Source organism: Bufo gargarizans, chromosome 5 (genome assembly GCF_014858855.1).
Source record: "Bufo gargarizans isolate SCDJY-AF-19 chromosome 5, ASM1485885v1, whole genome shotgun sequence".
Lineage (NCBI taxonomy): Eukaryota > Metazoa > Chordata > Amphibia > Anura > Bufonidae > Bufo > Bufo gargarizans.
Window position 1 is genome coordinate 469,515,348 of NC_058084.1, and position 18,131 is coordinate 469,533,478.

General features: G+C 47.6%; 1 protein-coding gene across 2 annotated transcripts in view; it reads left to right on the forward strand.

Annotated features, from left to right (window-relative positions):
* The first annotated feature begins 2,629 nt into the window (after positions 1–2,629).
* LOC122938508 (potassium voltage-gated channel subfamily H member 2-like) overlaps positions 2,630–18,131 on the forward strand; it is a 215,523-nt gene continuing 200,021 nt past the window's right edge. For both annotated transcript variants that reach the window (XM_044294060.1, XM_044294061.1), the window contains exon 1: positions 2,630–4,167. In XM_044294060.1, the coding sequence (XP_044149995.1) occupies positions 4,092–4,167 (76 nt within the window). In that variant the 5' untranslated portion in view covers positions 2,630–4,091. The remainder of the gene's footprint in view (positions 4,168–18,131) is intronic.

The window sequence follows — 18,131 nt, forward strand, 5'->3', positions numbered from 1 at the left end:
CAGGACTGATCCGTCCCCATTGACTTACATTGTGTGCCAGGGCGGATCCGTCCCCATTGACTTACATTAGTGCCAGGGCGGATCCGTCCCCATTGACTTACATTGTGTGCCAGGGCGGATCCGTCCCCATTGACTTACATTGTGTGCCAGGGCGGATCCGTCCCCATTGACTTACATTGTGTGCCAGGACGTTTGCCTCAGTTTCATCAGACGGACACCAGAACGCTGCAGGCGGCCTCCAGAACGGAACGGAGACTGAACCGATGCATTCTGAGCGGATCTTTTTCCATTCAGAATGCATTAGGGCAAAACTGATCCGTTTTGGACCGCTGAGCCCTGAGCGGATCTCACAAACGGAAAGCCAAAACGCCAGTGTGACAGTAGCCTTAGGCGTTTGTCTGGTTCCACTGAAATTGACAGGTCAGCCGGCGTGGATCTGATGTGAATGGGCGGCGTAGTCCCCGGTTTGGGCTCTGGCCGGATCAGGACTTCCTGGTGCTGTAAATATCCGTTTTTTTAGAGATCCCTGTGTTAATCCCCTCATTAGATGAACAGCTCCTGTGCCTGGTGCCTCAGTTATCCTCCGACCTGCACGACACGCCCTCGGTCATGTCATCTTCATCCAGCACCTCATGCCTCATTCATTCATCTCTCTCCTGTCTTCCAGCACCTCATGCCTCATTCATGCATTTCTCTTTTGTCTCCTAGTACCTCATGCCTCATTCATGCATTTCTCTTGTGTCTCCCAGTACCTCATGCCTCATTCATTCATCTCTCTCCTGTCTTCCAGCACCTCATGCCTCATTCATGCATTTCTCTTGTGTCTCCCAGTACCTCATGCCTCATTCATGCATTTCTCTTGTGTCTCCCAGCACCTCATGCCTCATTCATGCATTTCTCTTGTGTCTCCCAGCACCTCATGCCTCATTCATGCATTTCTCTTGTGTCTCCAAGTACCTCATGCCTCATTCATGCATTTCTCTTGTGTCTCCCAGTACCTCATGCCTCATTCATGCATTTCTCTTGTGTCTCCAAGTACCTCATGCCTCATTCATGCATTTCTCTTGTGTCTCCAAGTACCTCATGCCTCATTCATGCATTTCTCTTGTGTCTCCAAGTACCTCATGCCTCATTCATGCATTTCTCTTTTGTGTCCCAGTACCTCATGCCTCATTCATGCATTTCTCTTGTGTCTCCCAGCACCTCATGCCTCATTCATGCATTTCTCTTTTGTGTCCCAGTACCTCATGCCTCATTCATGCATTTCTCTTGTGTCTCCAAGTACCTCATGCCTCATTCATGCATTTCTCTTGTGTCTCCCAGTACCTCATGCCTCATTCATGCATTTCTCTTGTGTCTCCCAGTACCTCATGCCTCATTCATGCATTTCTCTTGTCTCCCAGCACCTCATGCCTCATTCATGCATTTCTCTTTTGTGTCCCAGTACCTCATGCCTCATTCATGCATTTCTCTTTTGTGTCCCAGTACCTCATGCCTCATTCATGCATTTCTCTTGTGTCTCCCAGTACCTCATGCCTCATTCATGCATTTCTCTTGTGTCTCCCAGCACCTCATGCCTCATTCATGCATTTCTCTTGTGTCTCCCAGTACCTCATGCCTCATTCATGCATTTCTCTTGTGTCTCCCAGTACCTCATGCCTCATTCATGCATTTCTCTTGTGTCTCCAAGTACCTCATGCCTCATTCATGCATTTCTCTTGTGTCTCCCAGTACCTCATGCCTCATTCATGCATTTCTCTTGTGTCTCCCAGTACCTCATGCCTCATCCATGCATTTCTCTTGTCTCCCAGCACCTCATGCCTCATTCATGCATTTCTCTTTTGTGTCCCAGTACCTCATGCCTCATTCATGCATTTCTCTTGTGTCTCCCAGCACCTCATGCCTCCATTGATTGCTCTTTTTATTCTAGTTCAGCACTTCATGCCTCATTTACTCATTTCTCTCCTGTCTTCCAGTACCTCATGCCTCATTCATTTGTCCCCCAGTACCTCATGGCTCATTATTATTTTTTTCTCTTGTGCCTTCTAGTACCTCATACCTCATTGATTGCTCTTTTTATTCTGGTTCAGCACTTCATGCCTCATTCATGCATTTCTCTCTTCTCTTCCAGAACTTCGTGCCTCATTCATTCTTTTCTTTTATCCCTTGTAATGCCTCACACCTCATTAGTTTATCTTTCTCCTGTCCGCCAGCAAGTCATGCCTCATCCACCTTTCTCTCTTATCTTCTCCAGCACCTCATTCATACCCTCTCCTTTTGTCACGCGCCTCACACCTCTCCTTTTCTCCCGCGCCTCACGCCTCTTCTTCCTCGTGCCGCGATCATCCATCTATCCGTCCATCCATCCATCATATCACGTTGAACCCTAATTGTTAATTTCTCCTTTCATTTCTTCTCTTTAACCCTCTGTCTACCAGCTCCACCAGACCCTGTGCATGTGACGGAGGCGTCGTCTGAATGAGGCATCAGCAGCGGTGGCTCCACCTCATCTTCTCCCCCCCCCACCCCCCCTATCTCTGGTGGGCTGCACAGACCTGTCTCCTGTCACCCCCCACCCTTCTCTCCATAACACAGGAGCCTGCAGCCTGTGATGCTTCCCAGCTGGGAATCCCTTCTGTCTGACAGCGGAGGGGGGAGGAAGGGCGAGGAGGAGGAGGAGCGGCATCAACAAGCAATAACAGGCACAACACCATCCGTCTCCCCGAGCATCCCCTGCTGCCTTCTCTCCTAATAAGGGGATGCCTTCTGGAGGAGACGGCCCAGGCTGCCTGCCAGCCAGCAGCTAGAGCACGCGTCCTGCACCCTGCCAGACAAAAGGGACCTAGTCACCGACAAGGGGGCGCCTGAGCAGGTGACGAGCAACACCCCGGATAGACCCGTCACCCGGATCTCTGACCTCCCTCCTGTGCACGCTCCCCACCGATTCCCGCCTTCCTCAACAAAGGATCATGGGATAATAGCGCCACCAGCACCCAAGGCCACTGGGATATCTTCATCAGCGCCGCTATTGGGATTGCGCGCTGGAACGTTCAGGCTTTTCCTACATGCCCTCCCGGATTATTCTTCAGGACGTAACAAGTGTGCCAGTCTTAGGTTGGGTACCACAGACCTCTCCTTAGTCAAATGACTTATCCTTGAGGAGCGGGGTACACTGTGGAAGTTTTCTGGGGGGGTCCAGGGCCCCTTGCCTTGTGGTCAGTGATAGCAAACCTTGAGGGTGGGCACCTGGCATTGGGGGGTAGTACAGGTTGCAGATACAAGTTCCTTGCATAGTGGTCTCCTTTGATTTTATGGGGTAGTGCAGGTCGGCCCGTGCATTGTGCCCAGTGACCCTCGTAGCCTCTAACATTAGGTAATAGGGTGGGCACCTGGCATCGCAGGCCTGTGTATACATTGTGGAAGTTCTTTGCTTGTAGCCTGGTATCCTAAACACATATACATGTACCCTCTGCCCTGTGACGCTGCATACAATACACTGAATGCACGGATGGCGAGGGTCTTACAGATATCAGCTTATTATAGGCTGCCCTGGATGAGATAATCACATGTTCACCTCCAGCCTCGGTGCCTGATGCCCGTTCTGACTTCTGCTGTCTAAGCATACTTCTGGTTGAGGCTAGAAAGGGTTAATAGAGCACCCTCCGCACATGTAGGTGAGCCCCAGTGATTGGCATTGAGAGTCAGCGGCTGATTTGAATACAGGTGCTGTCAGTGCAGCAGGTGGATGGGCACAGCCTGGCATTATAGGACTTCTTCATAAACATTCCCCGACCCCAGGTAAGAGATTATCAGCTACCAATGAGCCGCAAGAAGACCACCGGCATCGGGTAGCTGTATGGGCCGAGGTTACCAGTCCTCCAGTTCCCGGAAGTTGGAACCCTCGGATCTGGCGGCTCTGGCCCGTGGACCTCGCTGGCTCTCTATGTCCGCTTGTTTGGATAAATTTTGCTTGGATCGGACTAGGACATTGTACGTGCTGCTTGTTGTGTGGTAGGGGTGGTACGTACCACCACCCTTCATGTGATCTGTGCGGAGCAGGATAGACGGCAGGAGATACCCATGGGATAAGGATGCCTGTCCGAAGAGGTCACGTCGCCCCTCAGAACACCTTCCTGGACACCATTATAAGGAAATTCGAAGGACAAAGTAAGAACTTGTTTTTTTTTGTGGTTGTTACTGTCTCGCCCTGAGATACTCATGGGCACAGGGGTCCATACATGGGGTATACCAGTAGCTAGAAGTGCATACAGCATCCTGACAATTGACATACAGATGTAGCAGGGGTAACACACACACTCTTAGCTCAAATTTCTTAACGCGTTATCTTTAAACAAAAGCCATCGAAAAGCAATTGCTTAACGCATTTAGTTGCATTTAGTTTAGATAACATGTCTCATAAAGCATGTGTGTTAACCCTGCTACATCCGTATCAATAACCAGCAGCGGGCACAGGGCTCCGGAGATGTGACATATCAATAACCAGCAGCGGGCACGTGGGTGCTGAAATGTAAGCTCAATAACCAGCAGCGGGCACATGGGTTCTGACATGTAACTTATCAATAACGAGCAGCGGGTACAGGTCCCCTTAGATGTGACATGTCAATAACCAGCAGCGGGCACAAGGATCTTGATATGTGACATGTCAATAACCAGCAGCAGGCACATAGGTGCTGACATGTAAGATTAATAACCAGTAGCCACATGGGTGCTGACATGTAACTTATGAATAACCAGCAGCGGGCACACGGGTGCTAACATGTAACATCAATAACCAGCAGCGGGCACAGGGCTCCTTATATGTGACATGTCAATAACCAGCAGCTGGCACATGGGTGCTAACATGTGACATCAATAACCAGCAGCGGGCACAGGGCTCCTTAGATGTAACATGTCAATAACCAGCAGCGGGCACATGGGTGCTAACATGTGACCTCAATAACCAGCAGCGGGCACAGGGCTCCTTTAGATGTAACATGTCAATAACCAGCAGCGGGCACAAGGGTCTTGTCGTGAAATATCAATAACCAGCAGCGGGCACCGGGCTCCTTAGATGTGACATGTCAAATACCAGCAGCGGGCACATGGGTGCTAACATGTGACCTCAATAACCAGCAGCGGGCACCGGGCTCCTTAGATGTGACATGTCAAATACCAGCAGCGGGCACATGGGTGCTAACATGTGACCTCAATAACCAGCAGCGGGCACAGGGCTCCTTAGATGTGACATGTCAATAACCAGCAGCGGGCACAAGGGTCTTGTCGTGAAATATCAATAACCAGCAGCGGGCACTGGAGTCCTGTCATGACATATCAGTAGCCAGCAGCTGGCACAAGAGTCCTGTTGTGACATATCAGTAGCGAGCAGTGGGCATAGGGGTCCTGACATGTTAATATTAAGGACAAGGCACGGGGGTTCTGACGTGAATATCAATAACCAGCATCAGGCACAGGGATCCTGACGTGGTACATTTCAATAGTCAGCATATCAAAAGTGGGCATAGAGGATTGCACATGAACATACAAATAACCAGCAGCAAGCACATGGGTCCGGACATGTGACGTGTAGTTACCAGTGGGCTCACGTGCACTGATATGGAGATTAACGTGTGACACATCAAAAGTGGGCACTTGGGCCATGACATATGAGTAGTGGACATGGGTTCTAACGTGACACCTCAGTAGTGGGTGCATAGCTTCTAACATGCCACATAGCGGACATCAGCCATTAGCAGACTCCTAATATGTGACATATCTGTAGCGAGTGCAGGGGTCTTTACATGTGACATCTCGGTAGTGGGCACAAGGGTTCTAACGTGACATATCAACAGCAGACACGGATCCTAATATGTGACATATATGTAGCGAGTGCAGGGGTTTTCACATGTGACACATCAGTAGTGGGCACAGAGGTTCTAACATGGCACCTCATTAGTGGACACAGGTCCTAATATGTGACAGTAACATATGACACATCAGTAGTGGGCTTAACATGTGATATATGAGTAGTGGACACAGATCCTAATATGTGGCATATCAGTGGTGAACACAGGGGTCCTAACGTGACACATCAGTTATGTTCATAAGGGTCCCAACATGTCACAAATCAGTAGTGAACACAGAGGTCCTAACATGTGACACCTCGATAGTACACGCAGGGGCCCTAACATGTCACATATCAGTAGTATGCACAGGGGTCCTAACATGTCACATATCAGTGGTCGGCACATAGATCCTAATGTGAAATATTAGTTGTGCGCACAGGGGTTCCTTATTTGTCACATCAGTAGTGGACACAGGTTTCCTAATATGTCACACCTCAGCAGTAGTTACATGGGTCTTAAGGTGACACCTCAGCAGTAGACACAGGGGGGTCCTAACAAGTGACACCTCAGCAGTGGGTGCAGGGATCCTAATGTGGCACTTCAGTAGTGGCTCCTAAGGTGACACATCAGTAGTGGACACAAGGGTCCTAATATGTGACACATAAGAATTGAAAAAAGGGGTCATAACATGCCATCAGTAGTGAACACAGATGTCCTAACGTGGTGAACATGAGTTCTAATGTGGCACATCACTAGTGAACACAGGGGTCCTAACGTGGTACCTCAGGAATGAACACAGGGGTCCTAACGTGGTACCTCAGGAATGAACACAGGGGTCCTAACGTGGTACCTCAGGAATGAACACAGGTGTCCTAATGTGGTACCTCAGGAATAAACACAGAAGCCCTAAAATGGCACCACAGTAGTGAACACAGGGGTCCTGACGTGGCACCACAGTAGTGAACACAGGGGTCCTGACGTGGCACCACAGTAGTGAACACAGGGGTCCTGACGTGGCACCACAGTAGTGAACACAGGGGTCCTGACGTGGCACCACAGTAGTGAACACAGGGGTCCTGACGTGGCACCACAGTAGTGAACACAGGGGTCCTGACGTGGCACCACAGTAGTGAACACAGGGGTCCTGACGTGGCACCACAGTAGTGAACACAGGGGTCCTGACGTGGCACCACAGTAGTGAACACAGGGGTCCTGACTTTATCAGCCTGACTTGAGACCTCTTGTGCCAGCTGCCATCCATGTGGCATCCAGTGCCTTTGGCTGCTGTCGGCACCTCACCCCATTTACCCCTCTGTGGCTCTGCCCCGTCACCCTCTGTCGCTCTGCTCTGGAGAGCGTTCATCTCCCCATTACCGACCCCTCCCCAGTGTAAATAATTCAGTCGTCCTCTTTTACCAGGCTGGGTGACAACCAGTATGTCCTCTGTCACAGCTCCAGCTAAGGTTGTCACCCAGCTTTCCCGAGTGCCTGAAAAACAAATCTTTCTCCAACAGCAGTGGTAGGATGGGGGTGGTTGTAGTAATGAAGCATAATGGGCATTGTACTGTAAGACTAGAGGACGACTCAAGGACATATTTTACTAGGGACTTTTTAGGGTGACTGACTGCAGGTGGAGGCGTCCGGTGACCACATGTGGCAGAGCGTGGCGCCCTCTGTGGTCAGGAAGTTACTTTCGTAAAGAAGAAATGTTTATGTACAATATATGCAAGATGGGAGGATATAGACGTAGCAGAGCCGGGATTGTCATTTGGCTGTAACCAGTCATATCACCCTGTGTTATCTGTGGTGTTACATAGGACTGCAGGTGACATCTACATTCTCTGTACTCAGAGACTTATCACTGTGTTATCTGTGGTGTTGCATAGGACTGCAGGTGACATCTACTACATTATCTGTACTCAAAGGGTTATCACTGTTATCTGGGGTGTTACATAGGACTGCAGGTGACATCCACTACATTATCTGTACTCAGAGGATTATCACTGTGTTATCTGGGGTGTTACATAGGACTGCAGGTGACATCTACTACATTATCTGTACTCAGAGGATTATCACTGTGTTATCTGGGGTGTTACATAGGACTGCAGGTGACATCTACTACATTATCTGTACTCAGAGGATTGTCACTGTGTTATCTGGGGTGTTACATAGGACTGCAGGTGACATCTACTACATTATCTGTACTCAGAGGGTTATCACTGTATTATCTGTGGTGTTACATAGGACTGCAGGTGACATCTACTACATTCTCTGCTCCGGCTGCTCCCCTTGTAGCGGGGTCTTCGTCCTGACGCTGTGTGCACAGGGTTGTATTTCGTGCTCTGGCTTTTCTCAGTAAGGTCTCTATTTGTAAAGAGAACACATTGGTTGCCGCAGTGACCACCAATCAGACGGCTCCTTTCACTTTCTGTCCGGCCTTCGACGCCTGGCACCTGCTTTGCTGCTTGTCCTCTTTGCAGACAGTTTTGTTAGCCCCCCCCCACCTGTCTCTCCCCCCTTCACTTGATTTGGATATAACAGTCGGTTTCACATGTTTATGGGAAGTTGCATCCAATGTAGACTGTGAGGTAAGGATCCTGGACCCCAGACCGATGCACGTTATCTGCACTGATACATTGTAACAAGCTATCAGCACAGGGTAGAGAATAGATATGGTGAGCCCAGATAAGCTTGTCTGGACTCTATACAATTGTAACAAAACCTCAGCTCTGACGTGACATTTTTGGGCCTCTGATTAGGCACAAAAATTCATTAAAATTTTTACGTTTTAAGAAATCAAAAGCAAAAATTAACCCCTTCAGGACCGAACCATTTTTCACCTTAAAGGGGTTTTGCCATCATAGACAATGGGGGCATATCGCACGGAGAACGTAGTGGGGAAGGTATTGGAGGGTGTATTGCGCATCTGCAGCCGTCCTCCATTCATTTCTATGGGGCCACCGAAAATAGCCGAGCAATTCCCCCATAGAAATGAATGGGAGCAGGGGCCGCGCATGCGTGGTGCGCTTCTATGGGAGCAACGGGGAGCAGCGCTTGGTGGTGGCCGGACCCTGGGAAATCCGGGGTCCTCCACCCACAACTCTCCCCGCTCCGTTCTCGTTGTACGTGCGGGTCCCAGAGGTGGGGCCCGCACTGATCAGACAATGGGGACATATCCTAGTGATATGCCCCCATTGTCTGTGATAGGGAATACCCTTTTAAGGACCAGGCCAAATTTTGCAAATCAGACGTGTCACTTTATATAGTAATAACTTTGGAATGGTTTTACTTTTCTAACTGATTCTGTTGTCTCGTGACGCCTCATACTTCATGTTAGTGGTAAATTTGAATCGATAAGTTTTACCATTATTCATAAAAAAAAAATCAAAAATGTACAAAAAAATTTGAGAAAATTCATAATTAATACCTCTTTGGGACGTTAGAAGGTTTAGAAATTTAGAAGCTAATTTTAACATTTTTTAAGAAAATTTCCGAAACCCATTTTTTAAAGGAACAATTCTGTTTTGAAGTCACTTTGTGGGGACTACATAATAAAAACCACCAAAATAACCCCATTGATTTTAGAAACTGTGTTAACTCTTTAGGTGTCCCCCACATGAATTTAAGGAAAATAGATGAGACATTTCAAAATTTCACTTAAAAAAAATAAATAAATCTGTTTCAAACCAATTTTCCTGTAAAACATCAAGATTTTACAACCAAACAAACCTCAATATTTATTATCCCGATTCTGCCTTTTACAGAAACATCCTATGTGTTGTTGTAAAGTGTTGTATGGGCACACGGCAGGGCTTAGAAGGGAAGGAACACCATATGGTTTTTGGAGGGCAGAATTTGCTGGAATTATTTTCTGTGTCAGTGTTGCAATTGAAGACCTCCTGATACACCCCTACAGTGGAAAACCCCATAAAAATGACCCCATGTTGGAAACTACACCCCCCAAGGAATATTTCAAGGGGGGTAGTGAGCACTTTGTTTCATAGAATAAAGAAACACTTGGCTGTGAAAATGAAAAATTACATATTTTACAAGAAAATGTCACTTTAGACCCACATTTTTCATTTTAACAAGGGGTAACGGGAAAGTGCACCCCACTGGGGACATGACGGCATTCAGGAGGGAAGGAGCAACATTTGGATATACTAACATGGAATTTGCCTAAATAGTTTTTATGGGCCATAAATCTTTTTTTTTTTTTTTTCACTGAGTTGTGTTAGGGCTTTTTTTTTTTTTTTTTTTTTTTTCGGAGAAGCTGTAGTTTTTTTTGTACCATTTTGGGTACATATGACTTCTTTATCACTTTTTTATACCATTTTTTTGAAGATGAGATGCAAAAATTGTGATTCTGTCAGTGTTTTTAATTTTTATTTTTTATGGGGTCCCCCATGCGGTATATATTATATGATAACGTTATTCTGTAGGACGTTACGGTTATGGCGATACCACGTTTATTGCATTTTTTTAATGTTTTCCTAATTTTTCTGCGTACATTTTTTAAATCAAAAATACGTTTTATTTTGCATCACCACAAACTAGCATCCATAACCTTTTTATTTTTCCACCAGCGTATCTGTCTGAGGGCTTGTTTTTTTGCGGGACATAATGCTGTTTTCATTGGTACCATTTTGGGGTACATATGATTTTTTTTTTTTTTTATACCATTTTTTTGTGAGGTGAGATGAGCAAAAATTGCTATTCTATCATTGTTTTTTTTCTGACTAGCTGGATAAATAATGTGATCTTTTTATAGATCAGGTTGTTACGGATGAAGCTATGACAATCGTGTAGTGAAAAAATTAGAAAAAAGCAGCTCTCACCTGCCACCTGCTATGCAGAGCACGGACAACAGCCCCTGGGCTTAGCTGTTCCAACGATAATCCAAAAAACTTTAGCAATCCAGCTCAAAGCACAAACAGGAGAATCTTATTTCAGCGGTTAAAAACTTCCAGTACAGGGTATAGTGTACATTACATTATACCCTGTACTGGAAGTTTTTAACCGCTGAAATAAAGATTCCCCTGTTTTTGCTTTGAGCTGGATTGCTAAAGTTTTTTGGACAATCATGTAGTGTATTTTATTTTTGTCATTTTTAATTAATAATAAATGTGCGGCTATAGGAAAAAGATATATATATATATATATATATATATATATATATATATATATTTTATTATTATTATTATTATTATTATTATTATTATTATTATTATTTTATTTTATTTTTTTTTTTTTTTTTTTTTTTTTAACACTTTTCATACCCAGACCCACTTGGTTCTTGACGATCCAGGTCTGATGACTGTATAATACACTGCAATAGTGTACTGCAGTGTATTGTCAGTGACACTGCCTGATCAGCCCCTGGCAGGACCTATCAGGCTTAGGTTACATGCCAAGCCAGGAGGCTTTTGTAAGGCCCCCGGTTGCCTTGGTAACCGCCAGGATGGTGCCGCGGTAGCACAGCGGCCCGATAGTTACCTATTCCAGTTACCCCTTCCATACAGCGGTCTCTACGGACCTTGGCATGGAAGGGGTAAACGGCTGTTCAACAGAGTGTCAGCTGACACTCGCTGCTCAGGCCACCGGCCATCCTGAAAATGGTTGGGGGCCCAATCGAAGACATTGGGAGCTGCAGGGCCTTCATGGGGGCCCATGAGGGCATTTCTACAGGTTCGGATTCCCACAGTCTAGAACCTGTAACCGGCATTACAATCCTCTGGCTAGTCTGTACAGACTAGCCAATCAGAGTGATTGCTGGCTCAGGACCGCCCTCATTGGTCCCGGGCCGGTTAGCTTAGATCCCTGGCTGTGTGTAACGGACATGGTGACAGTGTAGTGCCATGACATATATTTGTCATGAAGCACTAAGTAGCTCCATGACGAGTATATAGCCTTAAGGGGTTAAAGGGGTTGTTTCCCTTCATCAAATGTCATTCATCATGTAGAAAGAGTTAATACAAGGCAAAGGAGGCAATATGGACAATCACAATACATTAGTAAGTGCCTTGTATTAAATAAGAACTCCCACAAGATATTTTTATTCTCTGACCTGTTAGAAAGGTGTATAATGTAAACTGTAGTGAAAGTAATCTTCTTACCAGTTATAACCTCCCTTTTGATCCTCAGCTGTGTCACGTGACCAACCCTGACTTTCCAAACAACACAGCATTGTTATGTGCGGCCAGGAAGCCATTTCTCTATGGGATCCTAAATGTCCGTCTCGTAGGAATGAACTGAGGAGGAACTGACTTCCTGTCCTGTGTCGGTTGGAGATCAGAGTGCTGGTCGCATGACACAGCTGAGGATCAGAAGGGAGGTTATAAATCACACATGCAGTCACTGGTAAGAGGATTACTTTCATTACAGTGTACATCATGCACGTTTCTAACAGGTCAAAGAATAAACATTTCGTGGGAGTGCTACTTTAGGTTTGCATGATGAATGCCATTTGCTGAAGCGAGACAACCCCTTTAAGTATTATAAAGTTGCATAAATAATACACTTTGTTTCAGACGTCCTTTTTCAAAATCTTCATGCTGTCAGTGAATGGGAACAACCTAGTGTACACCCAGAGGCTTTAACCACTTCCCATCCATCACCATCCTTGTACGATGCTGGAAGGGTCTTTACAGAGGGCGCCCGCTCCAAGCGAGGTGGGCACCATACCCACCTGGTACTTGCTGTGTTAAACCGCAAACACCCAGGTAGGGGAGGGCGGTATAGGCGATATGCGATATAAATTTGGGCCACGATATGGATTTTCGCCATATCGCCTATATCGCCGGACCGCGATATGATCGCGCTCTCTGCGCGCACCATTTTCTCCTGAGCCGGCCGACACAGTGGAGGGAGAAGGAGGGAGTCCCTCCCTCCCCACTGTGCGCGGCTGCCGCTGAACACCAATGAGGACAGAGTAGGAGGAGGAGGGGAGGGACTGTGGCCACTGCGCCACCAATGAATGTGCCGGCCATATCCCACAGGGTCCCCCCCCCCCCATCATTGGTGGCAGTGGGCAGTTCCGATCAGAGTCCCAGCAGTGTAATGCTGGGGCTCCGATCGGTTACCATGGCAGCCAGGAGTCACACTACTGAAGTCCTGGGTGCCATGGTATGATAGTGAGCAGCATTATACTCACGTGCGCCGTGGCCGCCGAGCGCTCCTTCTTCTGTCTGTGCGGCGCATTGCTAATGCTGTGGGGGGGGGGGGCAGATCAGAGGCTGGGGGGGGGCAGATCAGAGGCTGGGGGGGGGGGCAGATCAGAGGCTGGGGGGGGGGGCAGATCAGAGGCTGGGGGGGGGCAGATCAGAGGCTGGGGGGGGGCAGATCAGAGGCTGGGGGGGGGGGCAGATCAGAGGCTGGGGGGGGGCAGATCAGAGGCTGGGGGGGGGCAGATCAGAGGCTGGGGGGGGGCAGATCAGAGGCTGGGGGGGGCAGATCAGAGGCTGGGGGGGGCAGATCAGAGGCTGGGGGGGGCAGATCAGAGGCTGGGGGGGGCAGATCAGAGGCTGGGGGGGGCAGATCAGAGGCTGGGGGGGGGCAGATCAGAGGCTGGGGGGGGGCAGATCAGAGGCTGGGGGGGGCAGATCAGAGGCTGGGGGGGCAGATCAGAGGCTGGGAGGGGGGCAGATCAGAGGCTGGGAGGGGGGCAGATCAGAGGCTGGCGCCATGGTCAGCTCCCTGCTGTTGTGTGCACAAAGCACAGGGCAGCAGGGAGAGTGTAAAGTCCTATTCACCCTAATAGAGCTTTATTAGGGTGAATATGACAAGGGTTCTAGCCCTTAAGGAGGCTAACAGTTATTAAATAAAAAGTAAAAAAAAAAGTTTAAACACCCCCCCCCAATATAGAAAACAATATATCGCAATATATATCGCATATCGCACATGCTTAAAATTATATCGCAATATAGATTTTAGGCCATATTGCCCACCCCTACACCCAGGGCTAATGTATGCGATTGACAATAACGCCAAACGCAGACACTTAACCTCTCAGATGCTGTGTTCAAATGTGACCACGGCATCTAGGAGGTTACCGGCTATCTGGCCTGCAACGGCTCCCCTTACTGGGAATTGGGGGAGCTGTATGCTGTGTGCGGGACAGCCTCAGTCCTCCTGAATGATCCGAGGCTACCGCAGATAAGTTCCTATGGAGCCCCTGCCTGTAGCTGGGCTCCATAGGAACATACGGTAATGAAATTCTGATACACTACAATGCTAATGCAGTGGAATCTAGGAGATAAGCAATCTAATGATCGTATGTTCAAATTTCCGAGGGGAACATTTAAAAAGTGTAAAAGACAAGTTTTAAAAAAAATAAACAAATGAAAAAAAAATATTGTAATCACCCCCTTTTCCCCAAATTTTAAGTGAAAATTGCTAAGAAAAAAACATAGGCATCACCGTGTGCGAAAATGTTCATGCTATTTAAATATAAAAATATTTATCTTATAAAGCAAACAGCGAAACGGGAAAAAAACTAAATGGTCGATTCATTGTTTTTTTTGGTTGTATCCGAAAAATGGAAAAAAAAGTGATCAAAAAGTATAGATCTCACCACAAAATATGACCCCCCACACAGCTCCCTACACATCACAACAATTTTCTTTTATAGGGGTCAGAATATGGCGATGGAAATAAATATATACAGGGTGGGTCATTTATATGGATACACCTTAATAAAATGGTGGCACATTAGTATATGTGAGGGGGGAAACTTTTCAAGATGGGTGGTGACCATGGTGGCCATTTTGAAGTCGGCCATTTTGAATCCAACTTTTGTTTTTTCAATAGGAAGAGGGTCATGTGACACATGAAACTTATTGGGAATTTCACAAGAAAAACAATGGTGTGCTTGGTTGTAACGTAACTTTATTCTTTCATGAGTTATTTGCAAGTTTCTGACCACTTACAAAATGTGTTCAATGTGCTGCCCATTGTGTTGGATTGTCAATGCAACCCTCTTCTCCCACTCTTCACACACTGATAGCAACACCGCAGGAGAAATGCGAGCACAGGCTTCCAGTATCCGTAGTTTCAGGTGCTGCACATCTCGTATCTTCACAGCATATGCTCAGCTCTGTCAGCAGCTGTAAGACGGGGCAGGTTTTCAGCCTCGAGACGTAATGTTACTGACATCTAGCAGAGATCTTTAAACCTTTTTCCACTTTATACATTAACTTTTCAATACAGCCGTGACCCATCTGTGAAAACCTGTTTCTCTGTTAACCCCGTGCCTTCTGGTTCATGAATAGAATGTCAGCAGGACAGTGGCAACTGACATTTATGTTGAAGAGGTAGAAGGTTACTCTATATCGGGAATGCCTAACCTACAGCTATTGTAAAACTACAACTCCCACCATGCGCTGCTGTAGGCTGATGGCTGTAGTCCAGGCATGCTCAACCTGCGGCCTTCGAGCTGTTGCAAAATTACAACTCCCAGCATGCCCGAACAGCTTACAGCTGTCAGCCTGCAGCAGGGCATGGTGGGAGTTGTAGTTTTAAAACGGCTAGAGGGCCGCAGGTTGAGCATGCCTGATCTATATTTATGTAGATTTTGCATGAAATCTGCCCACAAACCATATTGATTTCAATGGGAAATCTACATGTTGATCCACAGTCTTGCAGATCATTTCGTCCCGGATTACAAGTCTGCATTGCAAAATATTATAAGGTACCGTGATCTTCACTTGGGGGTCACTGCAAGGAGCAATGAGATTTAATCGTACTTGTCAAGATATGGACGACTAACATGAGATAATGCTGTGTGACTTAAGACATGTCATGTGACAAACGGATAACGGCGTGTCGAGGCGATAATGAAGCATCTTATTCTGTATATATGGACCCTGCACAGTACCACTTCTCCTGTCCTGTATACTGGGTGTAATCCTCAGTATCTGCTCTTATTCTGTATATATGGACACTGCACAGTACCACTTCTCCTGTCCTGTATACTGGGTGTAATCCTCAGTATCTGCTCTTATTCTGTATATATATACACTGCACAGTACCACTTCTCCTCTCCTGTATACTGGGTGTAATCCTCAGTATCTGCTCTTATTCTGTATATATGGACACTGCACAGTACCACTTCTCCTGTCCTGTATACTGGTGTAATCCTCAGTATCTGCTCTTATTCTGTGTATATATATACATACTGCACAGTACCACTTCTCCTGTCCTGTATACTGGGTGTAATCCTCAGTATTTGCTCTTCTTCTGTATGTGTGTATGTGTGTATATATATATATATATATATATATATATATATATACACACTGCACAGTACCACTTCTCCTGTCCTGTATACTGGGTGTAATCCTCAGTATCTGCTGTTATTCTGTATATATATACACTGCACAGTACCACTTCTCCTGTCCTGTATACTGGGTGTAATCCTCTGTATCTGCTGTTATTCTGTATATATATACACTGCACAGTACCACTTCTCCTGTCCTGTATACTGGGTGTAATCCTCTGTATCTGCTGTTATTCTGTATATATATACACTGCACAGTACCACTTCTCCTGTCCTGTATACTGGGTGTAATCCTCAGTATCTGCTCTTATTCTGTATATATGGACACTGCACAGTACCACTTCTCCTGTCCTGTATATTGGGTGTAATCCTCAATATACTGGGGCCAGTCGACGGGTGAGGTTGTGTTTGGAGGAGCTCCTGTTGATTGCAAACAGACTTTCATTTTTTTTTGGTTTTTTTTTTCCATCTCTCCCAGCCCAGGCCCGGACTCTCCCTAGGGAGGTAGTAGGGTCCTGGGCCATGAAACGACTGAAGACCCAGGATCCTACTTCCTGGGGTGGGCCAGCGGGAGGTAGGGGAGGTAAATTACCGGCCTCAGTTCCATCTTCCGCCCCGGGGATCAGAAGATCTACCAGGAGTCGTGATGCAGTGCCCCCTGCAATCCCCGGAGGTGAAGCCATGACCATCGCCGGCAGTTCCAGGAGGGCGGTAGCCCTCCAAGAGGTACGCAGAGTGCTCCTGGAGGTGGCCCGGGCTCGGTTGAGGCTGACTGGGGCAGCATGAAGTCCCAGGAACTAATCACCGGTCTGGTTGCCCCTCCTGCGTCGGTTAGGCCTGGCAGAAGTTATGCTGGTGTGGTCGCCGACGTGGGGGGAGGGACGGTCCCCATTGTCCTCCCCATTACCAATGTCTGGTGACGGTAACTTGCAGTGGCAACTTCTAGAGGCTCTAAGGAGAGGGGAGAATTCCATTACAGTAGGGGGGCAGCAGGTGGATCTATCCTTCTGGATAGACAGGCATGGCTTGCGTGCCTTCCGAGAGCAAGGCGGGGGCGAGACCACCTGGTCCTCACCCACAACCGGCCCCGGGTCAACCAGACGGAATGTTGTCTGTCTGAAATGGAGAGGCAATGAAGCATGTCCTACTAGGAAGAGGGTGGCAGAGCTTCTCTTTCAGATGGGCATCAGGGCATGTGACATCTTTGCCCTGATATATCCATATGGCACCCAGAAATTTGATGTCAGTTTTGCTCTGCCAGAGGGTCTTGAACTTTTCTGGTCTGGGTATGAACTGGCAAAAGACCAGCCGGACTGGCAGGGGTTTTTCGTGTAAGCGATAACCTGCCAGAATGAGGTTAAGAAGGTGACCGTTCTGACCCGTAACGAGTCACTTTCTTGTGTTGACATCCTGACCTGGTTGAGCAGGTGCGGGGACGTCCAGGGTCTTCCTAGCAAGAACCTGGATGAGTTTGGCATCTAGTCGGGTGCCTGGACGTTTCAGATTAAGTTGCAACATTTAGGGGATTCTGTTTCCCACATACCATCATCTGCTTTCCTTGGTCGGGATAGGATCATGGTGTTCTACAGGGGGCAGCCTAAGCTGTGTTACAATCGCGGCAGCCCTTCACACTTCAGTGCCAGCTGCCAAGTGCAGAGGTGCGCATTGTGTGGGGGTGAAGGTCATTTAGCTGCATCTTGTGGGCAGATTAGATGCAACCTGTGTGGTGAGCTAGGGCACCCGTTCAGTTGTTGCCCTCGCTCTGTCGCCAACGTGGCTCGTGCACACGCGGAGGCGAGCCGGGAGGCCCCCACCATCGGGGCGAGTGCTGGCGCAGGCGACAGGGCAATGGGGTCGATGAAGAGAAAAAACGGCCCATCCCAGCAGAGACGGAGGCAGAGGCGTCAAATGGAGAGGGGGCAGGTGGAACCCCGCCCTGAGGTGATGCCTGTGCCCTCCCAAGAGAATGCCTTTCCTAGAGCTGAGACCCTGGGGGATAACGAGGTGAATGA